Source organism: Aspergillus bombycis (assembly GCF_001792695.1).
Source record: "Aspergillus bombycis strain NRRL26010 chromosome Unknown contig00094, whole genome shotgun sequence".
Classification (NCBI taxonomy): Eukaryota; Fungi; Ascomycota; class Eurotiomycetes; order Eurotiales; family Aspergillaceae; genus Aspergillus; species Aspergillus bombycis.
The window spans coordinates 1-25,407 of record NW_019170096.1 but is presented as its reverse complement, the minus strand read 5'-3'; the positions used below and the strand labels follow the sequence as shown (position 1 = coordinate 25,407).

At 49.5% G+C, this 25,407-nt stretch overlaps 9 protein-coding genes across 9 annotated transcripts; 4 read left to right on the top strand and 5 right to left on the bottom strand.

Annotated features, from left to right (window-relative positions):
• Positions 1–241: 241 nt before the first annotated feature.
• ABOM_009331 (uncharacterized protein) lies at positions 242–3,114 on the bottom strand (the record flags this gene model as incomplete). Its single annotated transcript, XM_022536459.1, has 4 exons — positions 242–782; positions 836–907; positions 967–2,950; positions 3,027–3,114. 4 exons carry the CDS (start codon positions 3,112–3,114, stop codon positions 242–244), a joined length of 2,685 nt encoding a protein of 894 aa, XP_022385899.1.
• A 401-nt stretch (positions 3,115–3,515) lies between these two features.
• Positions 3,516–5,252, bottom strand: ABOM_009330 (uncharacterized protein; the record flags this gene model as incomplete). Its single annotated transcript, XM_022536458.1, has 1 exon — positions 3,516–5,252. One exon carries the CDS (start codon positions 5,250–5,252, stop codon positions 3,516–3,518), a length of 1,737 nt encoding a protein of 578 aa, XP_022385929.1.
• Positions 5,253–6,551: 1,299 nt separating this feature from the next.
• On the top strand, positions 6,552–9,390 carry ABOM_009329 (putative MYB DNA binding protein (Tbf1); the record flags this gene model as incomplete). Its single annotated transcript, XM_022536457.1, has 4 exons — positions 6,552–6,645; positions 6,803–7,269; positions 7,337–7,990; positions 8,050–9,390. The coding sequence occupies 4 exons, from the start codon at positions 6,552–6,554 to the stop codon at positions 9,388–9,390; spliced, it is 2,556 nt and encodes an 851-aa protein (XP_022385907.1).
• A 629-nt stretch (positions 9,391–10,019) lies between these two features.
• On the top strand, positions 10,020–10,974 carry ABOM_009328 (putative TFIID and and SAGA complex TAF10 subunit; the record flags this gene model as incomplete). Its single annotated transcript, XM_022536456.1, has 2 exons — positions 10,020–10,406; positions 10,516–10,974. The coding sequence occupies 2 exons, from the start codon at positions 10,020–10,022 to the stop codon at positions 10,972–10,974; spliced, it is 846 nt and encodes a 281-aa protein (XP_022385908.1).
• A 634-nt stretch (positions 10,975–11,608) lies between these two features.
• ABOM_009327 (inositol polyphosphate multikinase) lies at positions 11,609–14,159 on the bottom strand (the record flags this gene model as incomplete). Its single annotated transcript, XM_022536455.1, has 5 exons — positions 11,609–11,651; positions 11,741–11,940; positions 12,061–12,339; positions 12,748–13,930; positions 14,071–14,159. The coding sequence occupies 5 exons, from the start codon at positions 14,157–14,159 to the stop codon at positions 11,609–11,611; spliced, it is 1,794 nt and encodes a 597-aa protein (XP_022385911.1).
• Positions 14,160–15,075: 916 nt separating this feature from the next.
• ABOM_009326 (uncharacterized protein) lies at positions 15,076–15,864 on the bottom strand (the record flags this gene model as incomplete). The annotated part of the gene is made up of 1 exon (XM_022536454.1): positions 15,076–15,864. The coding sequence occupies one exon, from the start codon at positions 15,862–15,864 to the stop codon at positions 15,076–15,078; it is 789 nt and encodes a 262-aa protein (XP_022385912.1).
• A 1,283-nt stretch (positions 15,865–17,147) lies between these two features.
• ABOM_009325 (uncharacterized protein) lies at positions 17,148–19,181 on the top strand (the record flags this gene model as incomplete). The annotated part of the gene is made up of 4 exons (XM_022536453.1): positions 17,148–17,720; positions 17,780–17,865; positions 17,984–18,238; positions 18,293–19,181. The coding sequence occupies 4 exons, from the start codon at positions 17,148–17,150 to the stop codon at positions 19,179–19,181; spliced, it is 1,803 nt and encodes a 600-aa protein (XP_022385909.1).
• Positions 19,182–19,475: 294 nt separating this feature from the next.
• On the bottom strand, positions 19,476–20,677 carry ABOM_009324 (quinone oxidoreductase family protein; the record flags this gene model as incomplete). The annotated part of the gene is made up of 2 exons (XM_022536452.1): positions 19,476–19,698; positions 19,752–20,677. The coding sequence occupies 2 exons, from the start codon at positions 20,675–20,677 to the stop codon at positions 19,476–19,478; spliced, it is 1,149 nt and encodes a 382-aa protein (XP_022385910.1).
• Positions 20,678–22,483: 1,806 nt separating this feature from the next.
• On the top strand, positions 22,484–25,168 carry ABOM_009323 (uncharacterized protein; the record flags this gene model as incomplete). Its single annotated transcript, XM_022536451.1, has 1 exon — positions 22,484–25,168. The coding sequence occupies one exon, from the start codon at positions 22,484–22,486 to the stop codon at positions 25,166–25,168; it is 2,685 nt and encodes an 894-aa protein (XP_022385900.1).
• Between the last annotated feature and the right edge of the window lie 239 nt (positions 25,169–25,407).

Below are 25,407 nucleotides of genomic sequence, written 5' to 3'. Positions count from 1 at the left end.
CTAATGCTGTATCGATTACCAACCGTGCTTCCTGTATTTAAGTTAACATCGTTATCCAAAAGTCTGCCACACTCCTTGTCCAAATCGCTTACTCACTTGTGTACTCTTTCTGTTTCTTTTTTTTGTAGTGGTCAGAACAAACAGTCAGGAACTGAAAACAAAAACCAAGAATAACATGTGAAGGAATGCAAAGACCATGAAGGATAATGCAGCTGCGTCTGGGGCCATGGGGACGATTGCTTTATCGGCTATTAGATTGACCCTCGTTTTGAGAGTTGCGCATTTCACGTCGCTCTTCATCTCTAACTTGGCGAAAGAAGTCACGTAGGGTTTCCCGACTAGGCTTGGGGCGCTGCTTGGGCATATACCATGGTCGAGTCTCTTGGGGCGAGCTATAGAGTACGGTCCCCTGCATCTGCCTATCGCCGGTTTCCATTGTTCGTTGGCTTGTCTCGTTTCTAGGCGCATCCCCAGGGCCGTCAAAAGAGGGTACATAGGCCTGTACGTTGACGTTTTGAGGAACTGCCAAAGCGGCTGTTTTTTGAAACACTAAACCCCGATTTCTGCTCAAGAGGTGTGTATTCAAAGACGATATTGGCAGCTTCATATTCTGCATGTCTAGGTCTCCACGAATTTTGTGGGCACGATGTAGCGTGGTAATGTTGCTTGTCTTGATGTCTTCCCTGTCTTCTAATCGTCCCGGGACCCATCCAATATTCTGTAGAGCACCTGAAGCATGTGTCTCAGCTGACACAAGATTGTGCTTGGAAAGTGGTCGGGGGCTATTATAGCATACTGTGAGTAAGGTTTACGCATATGTTTGGGTAACTTTTACCTTTCCCAAATGGTTTCCGGATTCTTCCCATATTTAGGATCTTCCAGAGAGCCCATGCTAACTAGGCGCTTGCTGCTATTGTTAGGAATCTGAAAATGAGAGAGAGATAAGCTTTCAGAAGTACTGCTTACTTTCTTTCATGAACAGTAGCCCATGAGTCCGTTGTGGACACATAAGATGAAGAGAGCTTCCCATTTGCCTCATTGTCTGACGTAGAGGACGTGTCACTGCAGCTTTTGACAGCTTCTCGAGGATGAGCTTCGGATCCCCAGAGATGTCCTTCATGTTTCACTGGCCTGCCATTGGTGGTCATTCTCACTGAACCTGGTTTACCGCTTGGAAGTGACGGCAACCCCTGTTTACCTCGTGTTGGCCGATGAGATATTCTTCCTTCCCTTTTCTGCTTTACGAGCTGTGTAGTAATAACAGACAACTCCTTGAGTAGTCTGCCAACAGGTTCACCCCGCTCTGTGACCTCTTCGATTTTGTGATACAGGTTTTGAAGATCTAAGGGCGATGGCATCCAAGATGATGTCTGTTCATCACCGGTGCTGTCAGACCCATTGCTGAAAGTTGAGGTGTAGATTTGCCTGTCTCGTTGGTTTACGTTTAGGTTCGTTCTCAGTTCACTTTTTTGCTGAGACAAATAGGGAACTCCGAGAGTCCTGTTTGCGGAAATATCTTTAACACCTACAGCTGAGTCTGGATTCCCTAAGGTTTGCCACGGAAACACTGGGATGGAAGTTTCACTGTCTGGGCAAAACATGGGAAGTGTAGGTGGAGTCAAGTATGCAGGCAATGTCTGACCTGCGCAGCTCGCACTGGATGATGAAGACATTGGCCCTAAAAACCCATGATAGTCTGCCGTACTTCCTGTAAGATAGGCACTAGGCGGTACGAGTAAATCAGCATTGACCCTTTGCTGGTCGCTTGAACCGTTCATGTTTGGCTTGCCAAAAATCAGCTCCAGCTGCTCTCTATACATTCGGACTACGTCCAACTCTCGCACCAAACTCTTTCGCTGTTCAACCATTACCTTTTTCGACCGAGAGTCTATATCCCAGGTGTGTATAGCCATATACCTGTCAAGACGGGAGAGCTGAGCTGAAAGAGACTCATACTGCATTTTAGCTTCGTCCAAGCATTTCAGATGCGGCATTCTTTGGGACGTTCCTGAGAGATACTGTGGTTGTTTGAGTGCTGGGAACTGATTACCGGCAAATTGATATACCTGAGGCGCAAAAGTTGGATAGCCAGGTTCATAACTCATTTGGTCCTGACTGAAAGCTGAGGAAGAACCCGCACTAGCAGCGTTACTGCATGATGCAAAGTCAGAAGATGCTGTTGACACAGCCAAGTGTGGCTGAAATGATGCTGGTAAAGAAGACATAGGACCCTGCATATTCAAGCCTTGGTACATATCCGGGAAGCTTGAGCGCATACCCGAACCAGCACTATACATTGTGGGATCTGGAAATGCCGGCACATATGCCATTTGAGGGTATTGATCAACGCGGGGAAGTTGCTGATTGTTGAACGCAACGGGAAATCCGGAAGGTACAGCATATCCCGGCGCGGGCCACGGAATAATCGGCGGGTATCCTGATCCTTGAGATGCTTGGTCAAATATGCCATTTGCGAGGGATAGCTTTGCAAAGTCCGGGAGAATTCCAGTAGGGCCGACAGAGCTCCTTGATATGTCGCTTCTATTAGAGTTCGACTCCATTGGCCCTACTGAAATATTTCCGGATGCACTTTCGCGTTCGATCCTTAGAAGAGACCCAAGCGCCTCTACCTCGTGATCGGTTGCCTGCTTCTTCTGCACAGGCGAATTTAATTTAGGCACAGGGGTTTGTGGCTCCATAGGGACGATACGACCACCGGCGGTAACGCGCTGGTGTTTAGGGGATGTATGATCCTTCAGAAATCGCGCAAAGCCAGCATCAGTCTGTGCACGACTGGATCGAGGAGGATCTTTTGGCGCGCGAATTGGACACTGTACGCGACTTAGAGAAATTTCAGTCTGGTGTGAAATATTCGACACTGTTCTTGACCGATTGACCGATTGTTCAGTTAAGGCGTTGGTGTTTGTTTGGTTTTGGCGGAGCAAATTATCTGCGTCGCAGATCAATAGTTGAGCATCATTAGCATTAAGCTTGCATGGTTGTTCGATGTAAACAAGTGTACATACAGCCAAGTGCCTGGTCGCTGAATTTATTAAGCTCTATACGCGCGTTTTGGCTCAAAGCCAGTAGAGTTTGGATGTCATACTTCTTCATGATTGCTATTTAGGAAGGGAAAGATGAAGAAGCGTGACTAGACGGAAGACATGTCTCTCTCGTGTACCGCGAGGCAGAAGAGAGATGACACAGGAGAGTTGCCCTGGAAGTGCAGACCCCGAGTTGTTGTTTGTTTCAGAAGGTCCATGGCCTGGCTGCCCGATCGGGAAAGTGCACACAGCTGGGCACTCCGGCTTCGTGACTGATATTTGGCTTTTTGTTTCTACTATAAATAAGCAATATAAAACAGCACTGCTCACAAGCAGTTATAAATATTACAATATCACTAGTTAGATATAACTAAGATAGAATGAATAAATAAGGCCTGAAATTGAAACGAAGGGCGTCCAAGAACAACAGTACATAAGAAAGTGCGAACAATATTCTCCAAAGGCAACACACTACACACTTTCACGGGCTGCGACTGGTTGCATAGCGCTATGGATCTGCCATTCGTCCTCCTCTGGTACATTAAACGGAGATGTGGCTTGCTCATTATTGTTCTTACTCTGTTGTTGACTTTTCATTTCCCAGCTGCCTGTGCGCTCATGCCCTCTCACGACAGTGATACCAGCACCGCTGCCATTAGCCTCTTGGGTATCCGCTGGCTTGATATCCTCCCAAGTGGGATTCTTGAATGTGACATCAGAATCACTTGCCATTTTGCGGTTGCCTTTGAAGCCTCCGAGGCTTGACCGCCGAGTGCGATTCATGCGGAAACCACACACTAGAAATCCGAGGATTGAAATGAGAGCAATCGCTACAAGTGTAACAACTGCCCCAATGACACCACCAACTGCAGGACTCAGGCCCTTATCACTAGTTGGTCGATTCTCATACCCATCAAAGACGCCAGAGCAGAACGTAGCTTGTGAGTTGCAAAGAAGACACCATTCTTTCGTTGATCCCACCGAAACCTTCTCCATTTCTGCTTGAAATTCTGTATAAGGAATAGCTATATTGCTGGGTCCATGTCCAAAGAGTGGATAGGATCGGAAGTCGGGCGAGTGGGTTCCGTTTCGTAGGAGAAATCGGATGTAAAGCTGAGACGGATCGGGGTACGCTGGACTGGAGTTATTCTCCAGACTGTAAAGTTCAAATACCATTGATGCACCGGGCGTAAGACGTCCGTAGAAATTTCCATGCTTTGGCGACGCCAGCTGCATAAGGGATGTAAGAGCGACAGCAGGCTCGTCATTACCAAACAGGAGTGTCATTTTCCCGTTGGCACCTCGATAGTCGATGTTGTTGTTAAAAGCATCCAGAATACTTGAGGCTAAGGTGCGTCCAGCAACAGTGCGGATACGGTCACTGACATTTGTCCCTGCCGAGGGCATATTACCATTCGTTGCAAAAACGTAGCGGTCCGCAAGAGAACGAGCACGGTCTATGTCATCCTGGTTGATGTTATGCAATAATGATTCATTGTGCACAGACTCGTAGTCCAAGTATTCTGAGATCATAACCGCATTCGCATAATTGGCCGAAGAAGGATCCAATACTCCCGACAAAGACAGTGGGTAAATTCTGCTATAAAAGGCTGCTGAATCCTGCTTGATCTCTTCAGCATCTGGACTGTATTCGTACTCGGTATCGGCAACTTGGTGCAGCAGGCAACCTGTATCTCCGTCCAGCTTGATTGATCGCGGGTCCGCCGCATCAAGAGTGATAATTCGGGGATATTGATATCCACCCAAAGGAGCAGTGGCTATTGAGCCATTGGCAAGTTGGAATGAAGGATCGGAGAATGTTGCGTTGAACGACATCTCGAGCGGTGGGTAAAGGCCTTGCATGAAAGCCTGAGCAGACGCAACAACTGACGGATCAGTGGTCGAAAGCACATCCACCTCCTCAGCATCCATTAAATACGGCGATATGTTTTGGATCCTTGTAACTGAAGCGTTATTGCTTTCATGTATTGCAACATAACGGTCCCGGAAAACAGACCCTGCCGCATACAACTGATTCGCCCCATATGGCGTCAAGGCTTTAGGACGAGGTAGGGCTGCTGGAATACTATCTCCATAAAGGTTGTAGGCAACGACTGCCCACACCTTTTCTTCCAGATCTTGGGCAGCGGCCAGGGATGTGTGTAATACTGCCGCCGCAGTGATAACATGGAGATTAAAGATTAACATAGTGGGCACAGGATCATCAAATGGTTCTTCTCATGAAAGGGGTATATCTTATTGGAGGTTTTCATTAATATCATATAAAAGATCCAGAACAGGGCGAGTAAAAGCCCCTAGATGGCGAGAGGAGAAAGGGGTGTATTACAGTTCACTAAGGCCAGGCACATGGAGGAGGAGAGGAATGTATAAGAGCTAGAAACATTGGGATGAAAGCTCTGAGGCCTAGACTCCGGTAACATCCATTTGACTTTGGCAAGTCCATGGGAAATGACGACATAAAGTCATACTTCATTCGTAACTGGCGCCGTGTACCAGTGGGTATTCTTGACAGTGTATACCTCCGGAATGGTGCGATGGTAGCTTCACAAAGCCTCGTCCTGAGTAAACACTCAGCAAAGCGATGTAGCCCACGAGTTTATATAGCTCAGAGCGATTGTTAGACCAATAACAAACAAAAGTATCCAAATACCCGCGATATCAGCAGCTGCAGTTAATTTCCACTGGAGGTCTATATCGATAGGTAAGACACTCGGTTTAGTAGCTGTTGACCTTCAACGGTCGGGTTGGCTTCTTTCCCTTCCCGGAAGGAAGTATCATTCGATGGGTTGTTTTCCATATAAAATATTGCAAAAAGTTAGTCAAGTACCAAGATAGACTCGTTGAGCGTTGATCAATTGCAACTCAAGAGACGATATTTCATTATGGAACGGTAGTCCATCGATGACGTGTAGACTGAGGAAGGTAGCATCCCAACGAAAGCAACCGTGGCGGTCAGGTAAGTACGGTACAGATGAATGGAAGTGTCCTTGGAAATTTGATCCTGCAAATCTAAGTTATGGTATGATCAAAAGAAGAAGTCTTAGATACTATCCAGGGATGTTTCCGTGGCTAGGTATCAGATTGATCAGGTACAGGACGGAGGTACCTCCGCAGCTGAAACAAGTGCCTGAGGCCACATGCATCATACTTGTATGTATTCACCCTAGAACCTGGTAGTTATGAGGACTTTTAAGGATATGCCCAGATTAAAGTAACACATAAATTTTGAACTGCAAGAAACAAGAGACATTCGATCGTGTTTCTCCTTACTAGATTCATTTATTGCCATACATGCTGCCGAGTGGTGTTGCTTCGTGGCTGCCTCAGGCCCCGACGGTCAGCTTTCCGCCCGGCGAAAATTCTGTCACGCCATTTATCCGCCCGTCTCATCCTCTCGCAAGCCCTACGCCTGCGCCCTACCCCTAAGCCCTTATTTCTGCTCTTGGAAGTCAACGTCCTATGCAGACCGACTTGACTGTTCCTAACATGGTGAATTCACAGGCTGTAAGGCCGTCTATTGATGGGAAGGACTCTTCTGAGCTTCCTCCAACTTCTATCCCCCAGGATGAGGATCTTAATGGTAAGTTACGCGCGCTTCCTCCCAGCAACCCTTTGCTCCGTCCGGCCGTTCCTATTAGCAGGGAAGGATGCCCATTATTCTCACTTGAAAGCACTCAAAAGGCTCTCCTACATCATTACATGGAAGTGAAGCCGAACATTGACTCAGTATTTTACAGTCGCCCCGAAAATGTCTCGCCCCCTTGAAGAAGACGACGGTGCCATCTCTCCTCGAGCCTCCAAGAAGCCGCGCCTGAAGTCGGAACCAGGAGACCTCTCACTTCCACCACAACCGCCCACTATCGTGGACCAAGGACCAGGAAATCAGATCGAAGAAGAGCTGGCCTCAGCCCTCGGCCCTAGTATAGTCGACACGGTAGAACGCCATGATGACAAACCTACTACTAGTCACATCGAGACACCCGCCGAAGGCACGGTGGCACCAGAACCCAACCAGGACATTGATACGGACATAGCTACAGTAATTTCAAGCATTATGAACCATGCGGAACGCGTTGAGGAGCAATGCGCTATCGGACAGCAGCAACTAGCCGATACTTCTGGCCAGTCGGCTCCAAAAGGAATGGTGTTTGTCAAAGCAAATTCCCACCTCAAAATTCAAAGCTTGCCCATTCTTGACAACCTGGTAAGCATTGTCTTGGAACTGCACTTCCTCTTTGTATGACTCAAATTATGTTCTAACGTCCGCTCAGTCTACCCAAATTCTATCTCTGCTGGCAAAATCTACCTACCAGGATATCACCTCCTTTGTCTCCGAGCCAGATTCCGAGAATGGACAGGCCTATGCTACCATGCGGTCGCTTTTCGACCACACCAAGAAAGTGTACTCGACCAAAAAGTCTTTCCTGTCTGCTACCGAACTTGAGCTCACAGAGTCTTCTCAAGTTGACATCATCAGGAAGGCCAACCTTGCCTCATTTGTCTCCAGCATCTTTGGAACACAAGAAATTGGGTTTTCCGAGCTGAATGATAACTTCCTCGATGTCTTTGTCCCGGAGGGTGGTCGTTTACTCAAAGTACAAGGGGCTCTCTTCCTAGAGCTGAAAACACAGGCGTTCATTGCCTCAATGAACAACACGGAACGATCACGGACTGAGCTGCTGTACGACTTGTTTCCCGACGACTTAGAGCAGCGTCTACTTGAAAGGCGCCCAGGCACTCGTCAACTTGCCCCGAGCGAAACCGATTTTGTGAATCGCGCCAAGTCGCGCCGTGATATCCTCCTCAACGATGTCAATAACGAAGAAGCGATGAAGGCCTTGCCCGACAAGTATCACTGGGAAGATTTTCTCAGGGATCTTAGCTCCTATGTCACAAAGAATTTTGATACGATCAGTAATCAGCAGGTTTGATGCCCCAGCTGTCCCTTTCAGTCAAGAGTATCTCCAGTACTAATTTGATTCAGTCGAAGAAGATAGCTAAAGGACGCCAGCCATCCTCTTCGAGTGGGGATGCGCAAGAACCAAGCAACGCTCCCCTTCAAGGCCAATTTCCAGTTGCTTCTCAGCCTCCCGACGTTCCTGTCGACAGAAACATGCATGGCGATCTCGTTGCTCGTGCAGCTCGTGCAGCACAGATTGCATTGCAGGGCCATGGGCTGAGACGCTCTCAACAGCAGTCACAGCAACAGCAGCAGCAGCAGCAGCAGCTACAGCAACAGCACCATCACCAACAGCAACCTCAACAGCCCCAACAACAAACCCAGCCGCCGCCGCCCCAGCAGCCTCAACACCCAATTCAACAACAGCAGCAACCCCAGCAGCAACATGTACCTCATCACCCAACCCAGCAAGGTGCGCAAATTTATCATGGATATGCTCCTGCGCAACCAAGTGGCCAGCTTCCACCTCAGCAGAACCCTCATCATCAGCAGTATCAGCCAAGTCCTACGCCACCAGGTTATCAACCACAACCTACGCAGCCTACCTTTCAGCAGGGGCCAATCCAGGCTAATTTCCAACAATACAACCATGGCGCCCCAGTTTCCATGCCTGGAAGGCCAAATTCTGCCGCGGCCAATCATGGCTACATGCCTGGCATACCTCATTATTCGCAATCTCAGCCGACCCAAGTTCTCTACGAGCGGGCTCGTATGGCAGCATCGGCGAAGTCATCCCCCAGCAGCCGCAAGTCGGGCCTACCAAGCCAGCGTAGACCTTGGACAACAGAAGAGGAGAACGCATTGATGGCTGGCCTGGATCGTGTCAAGGGGCCCCACTGGAGTCAGATACTAGCTATGTTTGGTCCAGGAGGTACTATTAGTGAAGCACTAAAAGATCGGAATCAGGTTCAGCTCAAAGACAAGGCGCGCAATCTGAAACTCTTCTTCCTTAAGAGTGGAATCGAAGTTCCCTATTACCTGAAGTTTGTTACTGGTGAATTGAAAACTCGTGCGCCCGCCCAGGCTGCCAAGCGTGAAGCACGAGAGCGGCAAAAGAAGCAAGGAGAAGAAGACAAAGCTCATGTCGAAGGAATTAAAGGAATGATGGCCCTAGCTGGCGCACATCCTCAGCCGGTTGCCTTAGGACACGGTCATGACGGCATGTCGGCGTCTCCCAGTTTACCACCTGATGCCGGTGCTCATGCCGCATTCGATCAAACTGCTGAGCAGAATTTGATGCAGACCCTTGGGCAGGAGGTGCATGGAGATCAGTTCGGACAGCACCAGCATCACCAACATCACCAGCACCAGCATCACCCACACCATCAGGATCCTGTTGATCCAAATATGCATCTTGGGCAGTAGATTGAATCTTCCTGCCCTCGCTTTTCTTCCTCTTTTGCTTGAATCCTTTCTGGACTGGATCTCTCTGTCTCTTTTTTTTTTTTTCTTTCTCCCCTTTCTTTTTCTTGCCCCGGGCAGTTGTTTGTCGCCCGCGTTCTAAGCTTTCAATTGTGTCTGGTTGCTACAAAAAGCCCCTCTGCTTATTTAATGGTTTTATCTGGGTTGAAAGAGTAATGGCGGGTTGGCATTCCATATATGGTTTCGATATGGGACGTTTTGTAACAGTAAATAGGTGCTTCACGAACAGGAGGAGATTATATGGAACAATGAATGTACTTTTATTGCATAACATGAAATGATAACGCGTGAGTTATACGAAATGTCAAGCGTCCGGTCCCATTGTTCGGGGTAAATGGTAGAAGAAGGGTAAATTTATCGGCATTTAATCGCGGAGAGTCCGTCAGTCACGTTGGGCCGCGCACGGGTAAAGAAAGCTAAGCTCTCTCCGCTTGTTCACATCGACGTATCGCCGCGATTCATCGGACCCCGACGTACCCTGTTCCAACTCGCTCACTGCCAAACACGGATAATTTGCTTTTTTACAACCCAATCTCCTGATCGCCTTACCTGGTACTTCCTTTGTTCTCACCATGGCCGACCAAGCGCCATCACAGACCCCTGTCCCACCTTCGTCGCAACCACCACCTTTGTCACAGCCTGGCTCCCAAGAACCCTCAGCGTCATCCGCCTCGGCATCTGGTGAACCAGTAGCTTCATCCGGGGCGACAGCTGTTCCGAACCCTGACCCCGAGGCAGCAGATGGTACTGCCTTGGACGCTTCCATCGACCAAGATATTGATATGAACGCAAGCAACGACACCAAAATGACAAACGCAACCGATGCGGAAGACCCTGCGGTAGGGAACCCAATCCAGACCGCAACATCAGTCGACGCTTTTGCGACGGCAGCAGCACCATCGAAGAAGGAGACGAGTTTGCGCGAGTTCCTGGGCAAAATGGATGAGTATGCGCCTATTGTAAGTTTTTCTCCCCCCCCCCCCTCCTTCCCTTTAGGGAATGATCCTTCTCATTCATTCTATACGATAAAACCCGGGTCATGATCATACAAAAACTAATTTTCGATAGATCCCTGACGCTGTAACAGCTCATTATCTTACCCTTGCCGGCCTACCACCCCCGGGGAATGGTCCCAACCAAACACCCCCACACTTAGCCCGACTTCTCGCTTTGGCGACCCAGAAATTCATTGCTGATATTGCCGCGGACTCTTACCAATACGCACGTATTCGGGCTTCTAACAGCTCCTCCGCCAGCAACCCAATGGGCAGTCTTAACGCCGCGTCGGGTCTCGGCGTGCCCACTGGGGCGTCTGGCGCTGGTGCAGCAGGAGCTGCCGCTGGCGCCTCGGGCGGAGATGCAGGCAAGGGCAAAGCCAATACACATCTAGGAATCCAAAGGCCCGGCTTTGGCGGTGGTGGCTCAGGAGGCTCCGGGCAAGGACGGACAGTGCTCACCATGGAAGATCTGGGAATGGCGGTTGGTGAGTACGGCGTGAGTGTCAAGAGAGGCGAGTTCTACCGATAGAGTTCGGGCGATGGGGTACCACGACGAGAGGCCCCGTGGGCCATTGGCTGGGCAATTTGAGGCGCAAGATGGCAGCATATTCTTGCTTCCGCGTCCTGAGACGACGCGAGCCTGAGACTGTACTCCATGTGTCGACGACTAGTTTGGGAATGGCGATACCCATCTTGGAGATTACGTTCTAGATCGCTGTCGACTGAAGATTGAACGTCGACTTTAATTGGAAGGGGGTGTGCTTACTGGCGTAAATACTGGGCTGGGGACAAACGATATCCTGCATTTGGGCTTCTAAAATTTTACCACGCGAGATTTTGCATAGGCGTTTGGGATGGTGAAGAATCGACGGAGATAATCCAATTTGCACTACTTCATGCCGACAGTGATTGCCTTGCTTTTTTTTTTTCCCTTATGCGTTATAAAGAACCGAAGAATAGACCATAAGATGGACTCAATGATACTGATTGACCTGACTCCACAGTGACAGTAACGGCTAATTTTACATTCAACATATGCGACATAGATATACAAGAATACGAAAAACGCCAATAGAGAATAGTAAATCCTCCCCGCAGACCTCAAGTCAGGCAATTGCCCATCCCCAGAGCACAACCCACACAGCCCAAACAGAACCAACCATCTATTTGTTCTTCGACTGCTTATACGTAAACCTCTTCCGGGTCCTGTAGATGCACACCACCAACAAGTCAGCCATCGACAAAAACGTCCCAACAGCAAAAGAAAAAGAAGAAGGGGAAAAAAAGCCACATACGCGACATATTCACCCAGCTTCCGTCCGACCATCTCCTCAGTGATCAGAACATCCTGGTAATTCTTCCCGTTGTGCACCGAGAACCGCAAGCCCACGAAGTTAGGGAGAATAGTTGCTCCGCGCTTTTGCGTCTTGATCGGGGGTGTGTTCGGAGGGGGAGGGAGCTTCCGGGGGAGAGGGAGACTAGTGGGATTCCAGCCCTGTCAGTTATCGATATCATATATAGGGTCCGAGTGATGTCTATGGGGAGCTTGTTTCGGGATGTTGCTTCGGTTCAAGGTCTATTTGGCGAGGGTTATTGATTGATGGGATGAACGTACGGGACGATGTTTGGGCCTGTTTGCGATGGATTGTGTTAGCGGAGCTGTGTCTGTCTTGGGGCTTGTGATCGCTGTAGGCTTCGGGGGAGGGAAACTCACCTTTCCAGACGGAACGCCCCAGGAGGGCACGGGTGGGAAACATTTTGTTGGCAGCTGCTGGGGTTGGTTTCGCTGTTGCGATAGTTCCGATACAAATTGTTCGGAGCGGCGTTGTATTGGCTTAGTCAGCGCCTTCCAATGTCCCAGGATACTGGAAAGCGAGCTACCTCCGGATTCCAGCTATTGGGCGTTAGATACTGCTCAGGACAGGTTCTGGTTCCGCTGGAGCCTGGAGGGTCTATAATGAGGGAGAAACAAGGCTTGAAAAGTGCAAGCAATTGATGTGTTAGCTAGTGGTTGCGATTGTGTATGGCGCTGGGTTGGGGGAATGTTAAGGCGGGAAGGAGATGGTTTACTTCGATCGTGGAAGGAGATTAGTTATCGCTTTATTCTATTTACTGCTGCTAGAGTCTATCTTTAACATAGAGCGTAGCATCCAGACACTACTTGGCAGTTCACTAATACATTGATAAACAGACGCATGAGTATGATATCCCGTCGCCAGCGACGATTGGATACATGTCCAGATGATAACTTGTACATTTACTCCGTAGCAAGCTCATTGAGGATTGTGACCAGATTTCGTACTCCCTTGAGTGCATTTTCGTCCGGTCCCTGACCGGGTGTCCAGCTGGCGTGCGCAAAATCAATCAGACGGAGATCATGCGCCTTCGGAGGTTCCTCCTCGTCCTCTTCAATATCCGAATCACCCATCTGAATGGTTTCCGGATCGATGCTGATATTAATGGCCTGCTGAGGTTGACCATTTTTCTGAACCGGGAGATCCACCACTTGAACAGAGCCGTCTTGCTGGAGCTGAAGCTCAAAACTCTCGTCGTCTTCATCCTCCTCTGGGTCCTCTTTTGGGTTTTCTTTGACTTTCTTTTCCTCCTCAAGCGCCATCTCCATCGCCTCGGGGTCACCCTCATAGACGATCAAGACACTGGCGGAATACATCCGACTCTCCTCGGATTCGAGAACCTCCTGCAGGTTCTTTAGTTCATCGGCCAGTCTCCTAGCGATAAGCTTCGAGCGGTCAACCGAGCCAGCCTTCGCGCCAGCAAGGAAAGTCTCGAAACCCTCCTTAACATTCTTGTCACTGAATGCACGTCCGTACCACTTATCGTAACGCCGGTAGCCGTCCTTTTCAACGACCTCGCCCTTTACGCCCTCTGAACCCTCATATTTAGTCGCATACGGGTTGGTCTTGCCCCCTTCATCGTTCTCCCCATTAACACCAGTCCACACTTTCATCCCGGCAATTCGGAACCCCAGGCTGGAGCTAGTCGTCTCCTTAGACACACCGTCCAGTTTCGTTCGCTTCGCAAGCGGCGCATCGTCCGCCCACAATCTTGCGCCTAATTTGACGTCCAAGACGTTCGGTCGTTTAAATCCACATGCGACATTCTCCAACACAATTGACAATCCCGTGTCAATCTTCTTTCCACCCGATGGAACCCAATTCTGCTCCACGGCTGCTGCTGCTGCTGCTGCTGCGTTGGGCGCATTTGCGTCTCCATTCGGTTGGGGGGTTGCGACAGCGGTCGATACTTCGGACGAATCGGAGCTAGGAAGAACGATAGCGCCCGGCTGGGCACTGGCGAGCGCAAGCGGCTGTTGTTGTTCATCTGCAGAGGTCAAACTTCCGATGTAGGTCGGAATAAATTCGGCGAAAGCTGGGTGGAGGGCGCAGGACTCGTAGAACGCCACCTCTGCGGGAGTGCAAGGCTTCGCGATGAAAGAGCCGGAGGGGGTACAGCGAACGCCCTCACTATTATAGTTAGTTTCCATATTTGGAAGTCTAAAATGTGCAGTCTGGTATGCGATTTGGAGAACCACATGCGTAACCATCTCTTGCTGCAAGGGTATTCCTGCCTGGTTCGGGAGCAAAGGCGGATAGAGAGGACTTACTGTCCAGCCGCAGCATGGTCAAAAGCGACGAAACTGTCATTGTCCAGCTTTTGAGCCTTGGAGCTATCTGACCTCGACGAGGATGGCATTTTTATGGCAATTTTTGTTAAACAGCAAAAAAGTGATGTTTATGCAGGTAAGATGACAGAATTCTATGGCAATATCCCATAGATCGCGGTACGATCAAACGATGGGATCAAGGATGGACAAGATAAAGGACAGGGGGGTGAAGCAGAATATTAGGTTGGAGAAAATGAAAGGGGAAAGGAGCAGCAGAAAGGACACTAAAGGAGAGACAAACAAGGTAAGCAAGAGGAGGCTGAACGGTGCAATATTAATGATCGGCAAGCAGGGGGGAATTTCGTGCCATCACTCTGGGGAAGTCCCCTTAAACGGACTTAGTCACGGATAAATAAATCTTAAGGTTAAAAACGTGGAACCTCGGAGTCGCTCCAGCACTGACGTCTTTTCCCTTTCCACTCTAGCGCTGCATTCTCCCTGTCAACCATACAGGAACTCAATTGAAACGTAGCCTCAGCGTCCTGCATGTCACATAGAACATCGACATGTCCGTGATTTTCTCTTATTTATTTAAATCTTGATGAATCTCCCTCGAATGGATATTCACATTATGCTATTATGGTTGAGATCTACCTAGACAAACCCCACTTTGCACTACAGGAAACCAGATTTATCCTGAGGAATTGAAACATGGCGTGAAAAGGGAGAAGAGAGTAACGCGACAAACAAAGGAATCATAAAAGAAGGAAAAGAAGAGACTGCTCGGAGGCTGGCAGAAATACACCAAATGGCCAAGCGCCGTCCAGCGAACCAGCTGTTCAAATCAAAACCAGCACAGGATATGGCAAGAAACGATCTTCCAAATTGACCCAAGTCATATCCAGGAAATGTGATTAGACTTGGCCCAAAGATGCTATTCCATTCGCGCAATAGTCGATACCTAATTTTCATCCGTTATTCATTCCAGTAAAGTAAGACTTCCAGTCAAGAAAGCTCCCTATTCTTTCGAGATTGCCACCAAGCTTCCAACACATGGCTTGGAAGGAATGTCTCTCGAATTCTTGAGGTAATCGTGAAAGCTGTATGTTTGAATTCCGTCTCAAGCCACGGTTGCCAATCCCAATCAATCCAACCGGCAAAATCAAGCATGCGAGTTCTGAAGGCTGCATGCCATCGCAGCAAGGGTGAAATGTAAGTGCCTGGGAGGAGATGCGCGTCAATCACAGGACTGTTGAAAGGACTCCCACGGCCGAAGAGTGCATCACCAAAATCAATGCAAACGGCTTTTTCGCGGGTAGAAGTGTTGGTCACCATGACATTTCTCGGTTGGAGATCTGGTAGAACAATATCCCGGGTGTACGCCAAAGTTTCGAACTGGACAATAGCCCTCATGATTTTCTGTCGGTCTCGTCGCGGTACTTCTCGGGGAGAAAGATCCCGCATTGAAGCCCCAGGTATATATTCAATGAGGATGAGACGGACGTCGCGTGTAGTGGATGCGTCAACAGGCACCGCCAAGGAGAATGACCCGTAGTATTGGGGGACCATGGAACCCTGGACGTCTGAGAATTCCATGTATGCAGCTACTTCATGCGTGTAGTGTTTGTCAACACATACGAAAGGGTCCAAAAAGCCGCCGTCATCATCCAGGTACAAAGGGTCATATATCTTCGCCACTACTCGCGTCCCCTTTTCCAAGCCTTTTAATGGCACATCACTAATGACTTCAACGAGAACCAGCTGAGCATTTTGGCCATTGCCAACCTGTAGCATCTTGCAGATTTGTAACTCAATACTAAATGGCCCGTCAGATCCCCGCAGTGGAGGGTGCTTTATGCATCGTTGGACCGGATGAAGCTTCCTTCTTTCCTTCATTCCAGTCTTATCATTCAAGCCGAACGAATCACTCATTGGAGTAGGAGGAGGGGCAATATGTTGTCGCACAGTAAACCTCCATCCGTCGATGTATGGATTTGTCGGCTTCGCTCTTTCTCTTCGAAACAACAACCGATGCATGGCGTTAGGTATATCCTGATTCTTAATCAAACCCACGGAGCATTTCAGGCAGTGATGTAAAGAGGACAAAAGGTTGCCCAACCGTGTGATATGATACTTCGGTCTGGAGAAGGGCTAGGGCCACAAGTGAATTATGTGTTGTTTAGGTATATATTAGCGGCGCAAGAGCTTTCCCCTATTCTAAGTAGAGTGCAATGTACCTGGCAGTAGCGGGCTATCATTGAAACATTAAGTGTCAGCAGGCTCGATATCCATTTCGATAACTTGAAAATTACAATATGCACTAATATCAAAGGATAATTTATAAATTAACAAGTTTAAGAATAATTAGTCTATGCGGTATTCTCCTCTGATCAGTACTTTAGAAGGCTAAGAGCAAGCAAGAAATCGGGTCTAATCTTAAAGCAAGTCTCCCATAGTAACACGTATGAGGGACTTCCATCAAGTCTGTCTAAACTATTCACTCATTCACGCCAATCTTTCAGATTGGATCTGATAAGGCCCAACAGCGGAACGGCCCGAGTACTCTATTGTGACTGGTGGCAATAATCAAGATGGAAGATTTTCGATGTAACCATACTATATGTTATATATATCTCCCAGCTTTCCGTCTCTATGTATTGATTCTAACTGATTACACCAATTTATGTGATTGTACTTATCAGTATCACCTTAAGAGTAACAAGTAAGGGTGAAAGAGCAAGGCTGACTTCGTTGTTGATGATATCCCTGCCCAAGGGCTGATGTGACTTTTGTACTACATGCAAACAGCATGAAAGATGATAAGTACACGAATATAAAACACAAAAATTGCAAACGAGCTGCAGTGTACCGGGTATCTGACTGTTTTTTTGTTAGTGAACAGGCATTCATAGTATTTGATAGGCACACACCATGCCTTGTTTTGGGACCATTCACTCGATCTTTCTTCTTTCATATCTCCCAGTCACCCTTTTTGTTTTCATCTGAGACCAGGTTTCTTTCTCTTCCCCCTTACACTGAATATCTTTTTTCAATGCCAAGAGAACACTAATCTCGCTATGGCTGCTAAGGATACTGAGGCTCTTCAAAGCCTGCCCCTCCGTCCCCTTGAGGACGTCAAGGACTCCCACCAGTCGGTTGTTAGCAGTGATGAAGCTAGCCTGACTGGCCCTCAAGAAGCTATAGACAATGAACCCAACTCTACTCACCAGGCAGTTGTCGAAGCTGGGATACCTACTGTAGCTGATCCTATAGAGGTCACCGACAGCCAAGCCAATCCCTCCCACAACCCACGTCTTGACGATGGAGAAGCAACTGTAACCGATCCCGTCAAGACTGCAGGTAGCGCGACCGTGTTTAAGCTACAGGCAGCTGTTGACAGTGGAGAATCCTTCTTGCTTACTCCTGTCCAGGCTGCAGACGACCAAGCCGACTCTACCTCTCAGCCAATTATGAGCGATGGTGACACTACCTTGACTCAACTTAGCCAGGCTGCAGATGAACAAGCTAAGTTAGCTAACTCTGTGAATCCGTCTGTTGTTGACGAAGAGAAAAATATGGCTACTGTGGATTTAGTTGCGCCTAAGAGAAAGAAGAAGAGAAAGCCTAAGTCTAAAGCTAAGCACGGAAAGGTACTCAAGTACTTCCCCTGTCTACCTAGACTCATCAATTTTTATCTGACTACGTATAGAACAAGCCTACCGGTTTTGAGGAATACTATGTCGATGCACCCATGACTCCAAAGGAGTATGAGGAAGAGAAAAAGCTCTATGACATGTGAGTCAAACGATTCAGCTGTGAGACTGTAACTAACTGGAGATGCCATGGAAAAGATCCAGACCTCTTATCCAGTAAGTTCTCGTTGTGGTCATATGATCTCCAAGTGTTGACCTAGTCCTAGTCGCATCGAGGCCGCCATCCTGCGATACCAGAACAATCGTCGCCTGGAGCCTGAGAGACGCGAGGTCTTCATGAGGTATCTAGCATACGGAGGTGTCGATGTCGGTCCCAAGATGTTCACCGGAGTAGATGAACAAGAGCTCCAGCAACTTGATAGTGAGCAAGCTCTTATTGCTAAAGGGCAGGCGAACATCCGTCAGGCGTGTACGAAGCTTACAGTCGACTTCAACGCTGTTGTGAAGGGGTACCTGTAAGATAACCTAGTTTACAATTAGACATGGTTGATATGGCTAACATCTGGCAGGACCTCGTACTACCCATACTTTTTCAATCCCGAAAGCGAGGACATGGTGAAGCTAGCCACTGTCACAATCCGAAATTTCCTCTCCTATCTCCTCTACCATGAGGTATGCCCCGAGTACAAAGAGAATATCGATGAGGCGCGCAGGTCGTGTGACATCGCAGCCAAAGAACTGTGGCAGAACCAGGAGTTCGCAACCTCCAGCCCCGGAGATTTCAACAAGGCCTGCTCTACTCTCTTCGGTGGCTTCTTCTACGATATGAATGTCGAGGAAAATAATTGGAATAACCGAAAGAACGGAAACTTCCTTATGCGAAACGACGTGGCGCGTAAAGTGGTTAAGTTCGCGATGGCTGGTTCAGGAACAAATGCCATGACCCTTCGATTCCAGACGTTGGCTAGCCAGAATTCATTGCATTCGACGCTTGTGCCAGATATTCACGGCTTCGAGGTGACTGCAGTCTTCCCTCCCACGCTAGAGACTCGTGAATTCTACCGACACCATGCACCTGACCTCAACCCTGTTGGACGAATGGTCGGTAAAGCGTACCGTGATCCTGGAAAGCCTTGCTATGACCTAAGTGCAGAGGAAAGACTGTTATGGGAAACTGGGGCTGCTTCGATGCCTGATTTTCAATTTTTCCTGGAAGAAAGTCTGCTCAAGCTCTGTTATCCCAAGATGAAAGTGATCACGCCAGTGTGGGAACTCAACTCCGGATTTAACTTCTTTGAAGATGTTCATACGGTTTACAGCTCAAGGTATACTGTTCTCTGCAATGATCTTATGCTGGGCTATAGCCAGTCGGTCGACTTGACTGAAAAAGGACAGGACGATGCTGAGATTGAGGAGTCGAACGGCGATGGCGTTGAAAAGAAAGAGGTAACGCTGTAAGCTGGTATTGGTCTTGAGCTTCCGCTGGATCCAAATGGCTCTACATTAAGCGTGTTCATAACGTTCCCTTCTTGGTTGCAGTGTCGATTACAGACCATGCTTCCCCTAATGCGACCCTAAGCTAATGCTGTTATTTCGGTGTTATGGCAGGTTTCTGTTTGCACTAATTCTAACGCATTACACAACTCGAGATAGTGAAGATATCATGATTGGCATAAGTCCTCCATAAGTGTGCAACTCTGTTCACTGTACTGGATATAACGTTTCTCATTACATATATGTCCTGTGCATAAATCATGGCTTGAGAAGAAGTTTTCCGGTGGTCTTCCTGCCTTCTAAATCGGTATGCGCCTGGGCAGCCTGCTCCAGAGGGTAAACCTTGTGAATTTTAACCTTCAGCTGTCCAGACTTGAGGAGGCCGAACAGCTCATTAACGTAAAATTCAAATTCCTCGCGCGTCTCAATGTAGCCGAACAGTTGTGGCCGAGCAACCTTGACACACTTAGGAGATAGTTTTCTGTTCAATCGATTAGGATGAGAGCCTGGTGAACGCAAAACAAATGAACTTACTGGAGAGGCAGAGGGGGCACCGGGCCACTGGCATTACCAAACCAAACGATAGTACCCTTTCTCTTGACGGCCTCCAAGCTTCCTTCCCAGGTATCCTTTCCCACGGAGTCATAAACAACATCCACACCCCGTCCATCAGTCACTTCCTTAACCTTCTTAACCCAATCCTTACCCTCCTCGCTGCGATAATCGATAACCACATCCGCGCCCAGGCTCTTCACCAAGGCAACTTTCTCGGGACCACCTGCCGTTCCAATCACCTTGGCACCGAGGGACTTGAGAACCTGAGTCATGAGGAACCCAGCACCACCAGCTGCCGCATGCAGCAGCACCCAGTCACCCTTCTGCACCGCGTAGGTCTCCTTGGCCAGGGTGATAACCGTCAAGCCGCTCAGGAAAGCAGCTATGGCATCCTCATCGGTGATCTCGTCGGGGATCTTGACGGTCTTGACCGCCGGGACAGCTGTGTATTCGGCATAACCGCCTGTGGTCATCCAAGCGACGCGATCGCCGACCTTAAAATCGTAGGGGTTAGGGCCCGGGCCCAGTGCGACCACCGTGCCGGCGCCTTCACGACCGAGGATTTCGGGTTTGGCAGATGGGTACAGACCCGTCCGGAAGTAGGTATCGATGTAGTTTATACCGGAGATGTTGTTCTTGACGAGCAATTGGCCCTCCTGCGGGGTCGGGACGGGGTGGTCAGATTTGAACTCGAGGACCTCGGGGCCGCCGAGTTTCTCGACGATGACGGCCTTCATGGTCGATGGGACGGACATGGCGCGGGCTTGATAGGAAAATGGGGAGACGGGTGATGGACGGAGTTGAGCACGGATAGCAGAGAGACGGGCAATACTTGGTGAAGTAGCCCTCGTGGCAGTTGTACGAAGGGAAGTAAGACGAGTTGCGAAGAAGCGGTTAAGATACATTCGAGGAGGGGCTTCCGGATAATAATTTAACAAATAGCACCAGGTGGGTAACTGGATACTTTGGTTTACGTACGAGCACGAAAAGTGTCTTGTTGCAATTCGTTAGCATTTCATCCATCGCTCCTGTTGTTGATTTGTCATCCCGACTGCTATCTCGTCGTTTGAATGTCCTTCATCCCTCCTCCATGACTTTCTCTTCCCCGCAGTTTCCATATCGCGGCTCTATGCCGTTGTTTATAGAGATCTCAGGAAACTACAATCTCGCTCTATTATCTCAGCAGTGCTGATACCATTAATTGGTAGTAAGCTGTATCATACTCCTTGCAATATTTTCTTCCAACTTTTGGTGATCCTCTTGTTATGACTGGAGTCGAAGTGATCTTCCGTCGGGAATGACGCCATCGGAAGAGCGCCGTCGGCTTTTTACTCCCGGACTGCCAGTAGTTTCTTCCCGTTTTGATCTCCGACGGATCAACTCCGATCATGGGATTTGTGCACGGTCTGCCATAATCTTATTAGTCAGTTGTAATGCACGATTACACTTTATGCAGTAGCACATGATGCCCGAGGAAACGAGATCGTCTCTACGATCTCATCACAGCCCAACTGTAGCATCGTCTACCATTGTGTTATTCCCATCATCGATGGTCGATCCATTATGAATTGTGTAACTTTTTTCCAGAGTCCCCAATGACTCCGCGGTCATCTGCACTTGCTTCAAGCCAACTCAGCGCCGGCAATTGCCTACAACAGTCGGAATGGCATCATAGTCTTCCATGACAACAACGGCGGAATGCCGTCATGGACCCTATAATTTGACTAACATAGACCGCAGTAGGCGACTTGTCCCGGGCAATGAGGCCCAACAAGGACCAATGGTCGAAATCAATGATGAAAGAGGCTGAGGCGCTTCACGCAACCGCCTCACCTCGCCTTTCTACGCGTATGAGCAGGCTGGAGCCAACTGTCTCCCCCACAATCTGGCGGCCGTCCTGCAACCTTTACCCACATTCTTTTTTCCTTTAAACTTTTCACGAGAGCTATTGGTCGATCCGCTGGGGATTCAGCTGGTATCTAACGAAAATTGGCTGATCTGGCGCCTTTGCATCGCCATGGATGCCTTCGTCCCACACTTACTCACATATAGGTGCAGCAAGGACGTCTATCATATTGGTCTCGACCAAAGACTGTAGCTTTCTGGCTTCGGTGCCTGTTGGTTTGGCCTGCAGAGAGCCAAACAGCTTCGTCTGGCCACGACCGCCGTGTTTCATACCCCAATGGCCTGATTCGTCGCCTTTCCGCCCAATGCTTAGGCTGATGCCCTGATAGGGCCATCATATCCAGAGGCGCTGCCCGACCAGCTTCTCATTGGGATTTATATACACTGTCATATTTTCCCCTTTTTGCTTGTTTTATATTTTCTGATAGACTAAAACACTCCCCAATACCCCGCTAATTAATATTAATAATTCCAAAGGACTCAAAAAACGCATTTCCGGTCAATTCTTTTCACACTGCCTTCACCAGTTGCGGCCCAATCTGTCTCACCCAGATCCAACCCGTGCTTATATACCGTGTTCTCTTCGTAACTCCAAGTGAGTTCGTCACGACGAACATAACATGCCAGCTTCCAGGAAAGAGTTTCTAATCCACCGCACCGCTGCAACAGGATAGCCCTTGGCTGCACCAAGCAACTGTACAATATTCCCCTTCGTCTTGGATTGTCGACATCGTGCCTGCCGGAGTTTTGCTTTTTTTTTTTTAGTTTCTTGTCTTGCGTTTTTGGTTATTTCCCTGTGATCAACCATGTTTTTCTGGAACAAGCGGCCCCGGTGGCCACCTTCGCCTTCGGTGGAAGACGAGTTTGAATCGCTCTCCCGGGAGCTACACGGATTGGCCAAGATTGGAGACAAGCCGGGAATTGAAGGAGTCTGCGCCAGAGGATCTATTGATCAATACCCGGTGATCATTGAAACGTTCTCACTCACGTCCATCGTTCAGACCGATACCTTGGGAGATTATGGCCACGGGAGCACCTCTTCTGTTAATAGTTCCGGACCACCAACACCACCTTCGGAATCCAAACAGCCCTGCCTGTTCGATGCAGGTAATGCCACACAGCAAGGACCTCAGCTCAGGCCAGCGCCTTTGGCGACACCACCTATGTCTCGAGACACATCCCCTCGAGGCCAGCCACGTGCACCGGTCCCTCAACCAGTACAGAGCAGTAGGCCCACGACTGGCCATCAGTCATTACCTTCTCAACCCGTGAACTCTAGCCCCCAAAGCGCCAAGGCACAAAAGGACAGCCCCCCAGCATTACACAAGGCAACTTCCAACCCAACCCCACTGAAACCTTCAAAGCCGTCTACCCTTGTGCGAACCTCTTCATTGCCAAACAAGCCTGCTTCCACCATTCCAAAGAGGCCCGTGTCTGGCCATCCTACGGACCCGCCGGGAACCAAAGTCCAGCAGCCTCCTCGGGCTGCCCCAAGCCCAGTCAAGGCCACAAAGCCACCTCTCCCAATGCGTACATCTTCCTTGGCAAACAAGTCTGCTGTATCTGGTTCAAAGCCGCCAGGGAGCATCAAGCCTGACCGACCCACAGGAGTTAAGGTCCAGCACCCTCTTCCAGTCAACTCAATCCCACAGCAAACTGTCAAACGGTCTTCTCCAGTGCCTGCATCGTCGTTGCCAAGCAAGTCTGCTGCCATCACGAAGGAGTCGCGGGCTGTCAAACCTGACCAGCCTGCGAGGCAGTCAGCCGCTAATGTCAAGCAGCCTCTCCCGGCCAGCCCAGGGCCTCGGAAGGCCACGAAACCGGTGCCTCAGGTGCACACTGCTCCCCTTCCAAACAAGCCTGTTACCTCTTCTGTCCCAAAGCGGCCGGCGAGCATCAATACTAGTGCCCTGCAACCTAACTCAGCTGCACTTAAGGCAAAAGATCATGGTAACAAGCCAGGACCAAACCCGGAGCCTAAAGGAAGTGAAGCCCCTTCCACAGCATCCCCGAGAACATTAAGCCTGGCGGAGAGGTTGGAAGAGAAACTGAGGCGCAAACATGAACAGAGAGAGTCCAGTGGTTTCCCAGATGCACAGAAGACAAACCCACCTACCCCGGTCTCTGTTCCAAAGCCCAGTGGTCCAGTTATTGCCAAAAGTAATCCACCTACTACGCAGGAGCCAGCTAACCAGGCGCCCCGTTCGCAACTTGCACGCAAAGTGGCAACGATTGACCCACCATCAGTCAAGAAAGGTCCACGCCCAACCTCTCTCGTCGAAGCGCGGGTGCCAAAGTTGGTGCCGTCACCTGAGACACAGTCTGCCCCCATCCTCCCCAAACGAACTGTTTCATTTCAAACTGGGGGCCTAAAGCCCGCTTCTTTGAAAAGTTTGGAAGATACCCTCGAGCAGCTACAGTCTCTACAGGTTAGCCTCCCACAACCCGTTCGCCCCCCATCTCCGAGCAGGTCTGGCCAGTGTCTGTTGCCCTGCCCTAGGTCTGTCCCAGTGGCAGGATACCAGGACTGGTACACAATCAAAGGCATGACTCACTTGAACATCTGCCCTTCATGCGTGAATCAGATGCGCAAGTCGAAGTTCCGCGACCTCTTGATCTTAGGAACCCCCCGGCCACGCTCGGAGAAGGTCCGTTGTGCGATGAGCGAGCCATGGGCCCGGCTCGCCTGGATGCAATCCATACAGAAACAACTCGACCATCTGCACTTGCTCTGCCAGATCACCCAGCCACCTCTAGGAACCAAGCCATGCACAGGGCGTGTTGTCAGCGAGCAGCACTGGTACCGCGTGGTCGACCCTGCCACGGGAGCGTTTCTTCCAAAGTTCAACGTCTGCTCCGCATGTGTCCGGAATCTAAGAATCCTCATGCCCCCGCACCAAGATACATTCAAGCTTTGCACCGCTCTGCAAGAGCGAGTCTGCGATTTTGTGACGGATAGCCCCCGCTTCATCCGGTACATTGACCTTCTCGACATTGCTGCGAACCGTGCCGAACAAGAGCACTCACCCCAGCCCGACCTGCGTGAATTCATGGCCTACGCTCGCCGAAAGGTTGTGCTCCGGGACTGCCGCCGTAACCGGGTAGCGCTTAATACGTGGCACTACATGCCCCAACTCCCGGAGTTCACGGTATGCGAGGACTGCTATGATGACATAGTGTGGCCCATGGTCAAGGCCAACTATCCCATCGCCCGTAAATTCTCCACCATGATGCGGCTGCCCCCGGGTGAAGGGCTGGCTCGCTGCCGGGAGGCAAGCTGCCAGCTCTACTCTCCTCGCATGCGGCTGCAATTCCGGGAGGCTGTGGAGGAAAACGACCTGGCCTATCTGAACATGATTGCCCTGCAACGGTATGAGGCCGAGCAGCGGTATCGGAAACACAGGGGCCAGTTACTGGAAGACGAGGAACGGGGATACGACTGCGATATGGAGCTCAGGAGAAACCTAGAAGAGTGGAAGAGATGGGAATGAGTCGCGGGCGATCTCTCTCCCTTGTTCAACAACCTGTTCATTCAGTTGCTTGCTTGCTTGTTTGTTTTATCTGCCAAAAGTGTACTCTTCCAAAAAAAAAACAAAGGCAGTCAGGTGTATTCTACAAAAAGATATGTACAACAAAACAGAAAATATATACCATAACCAAACAGAAACGCTTCAAAGAACCCCAAACAAAACACCAAACAAACAAAGCCATCATCACGTCCCGAAACGCC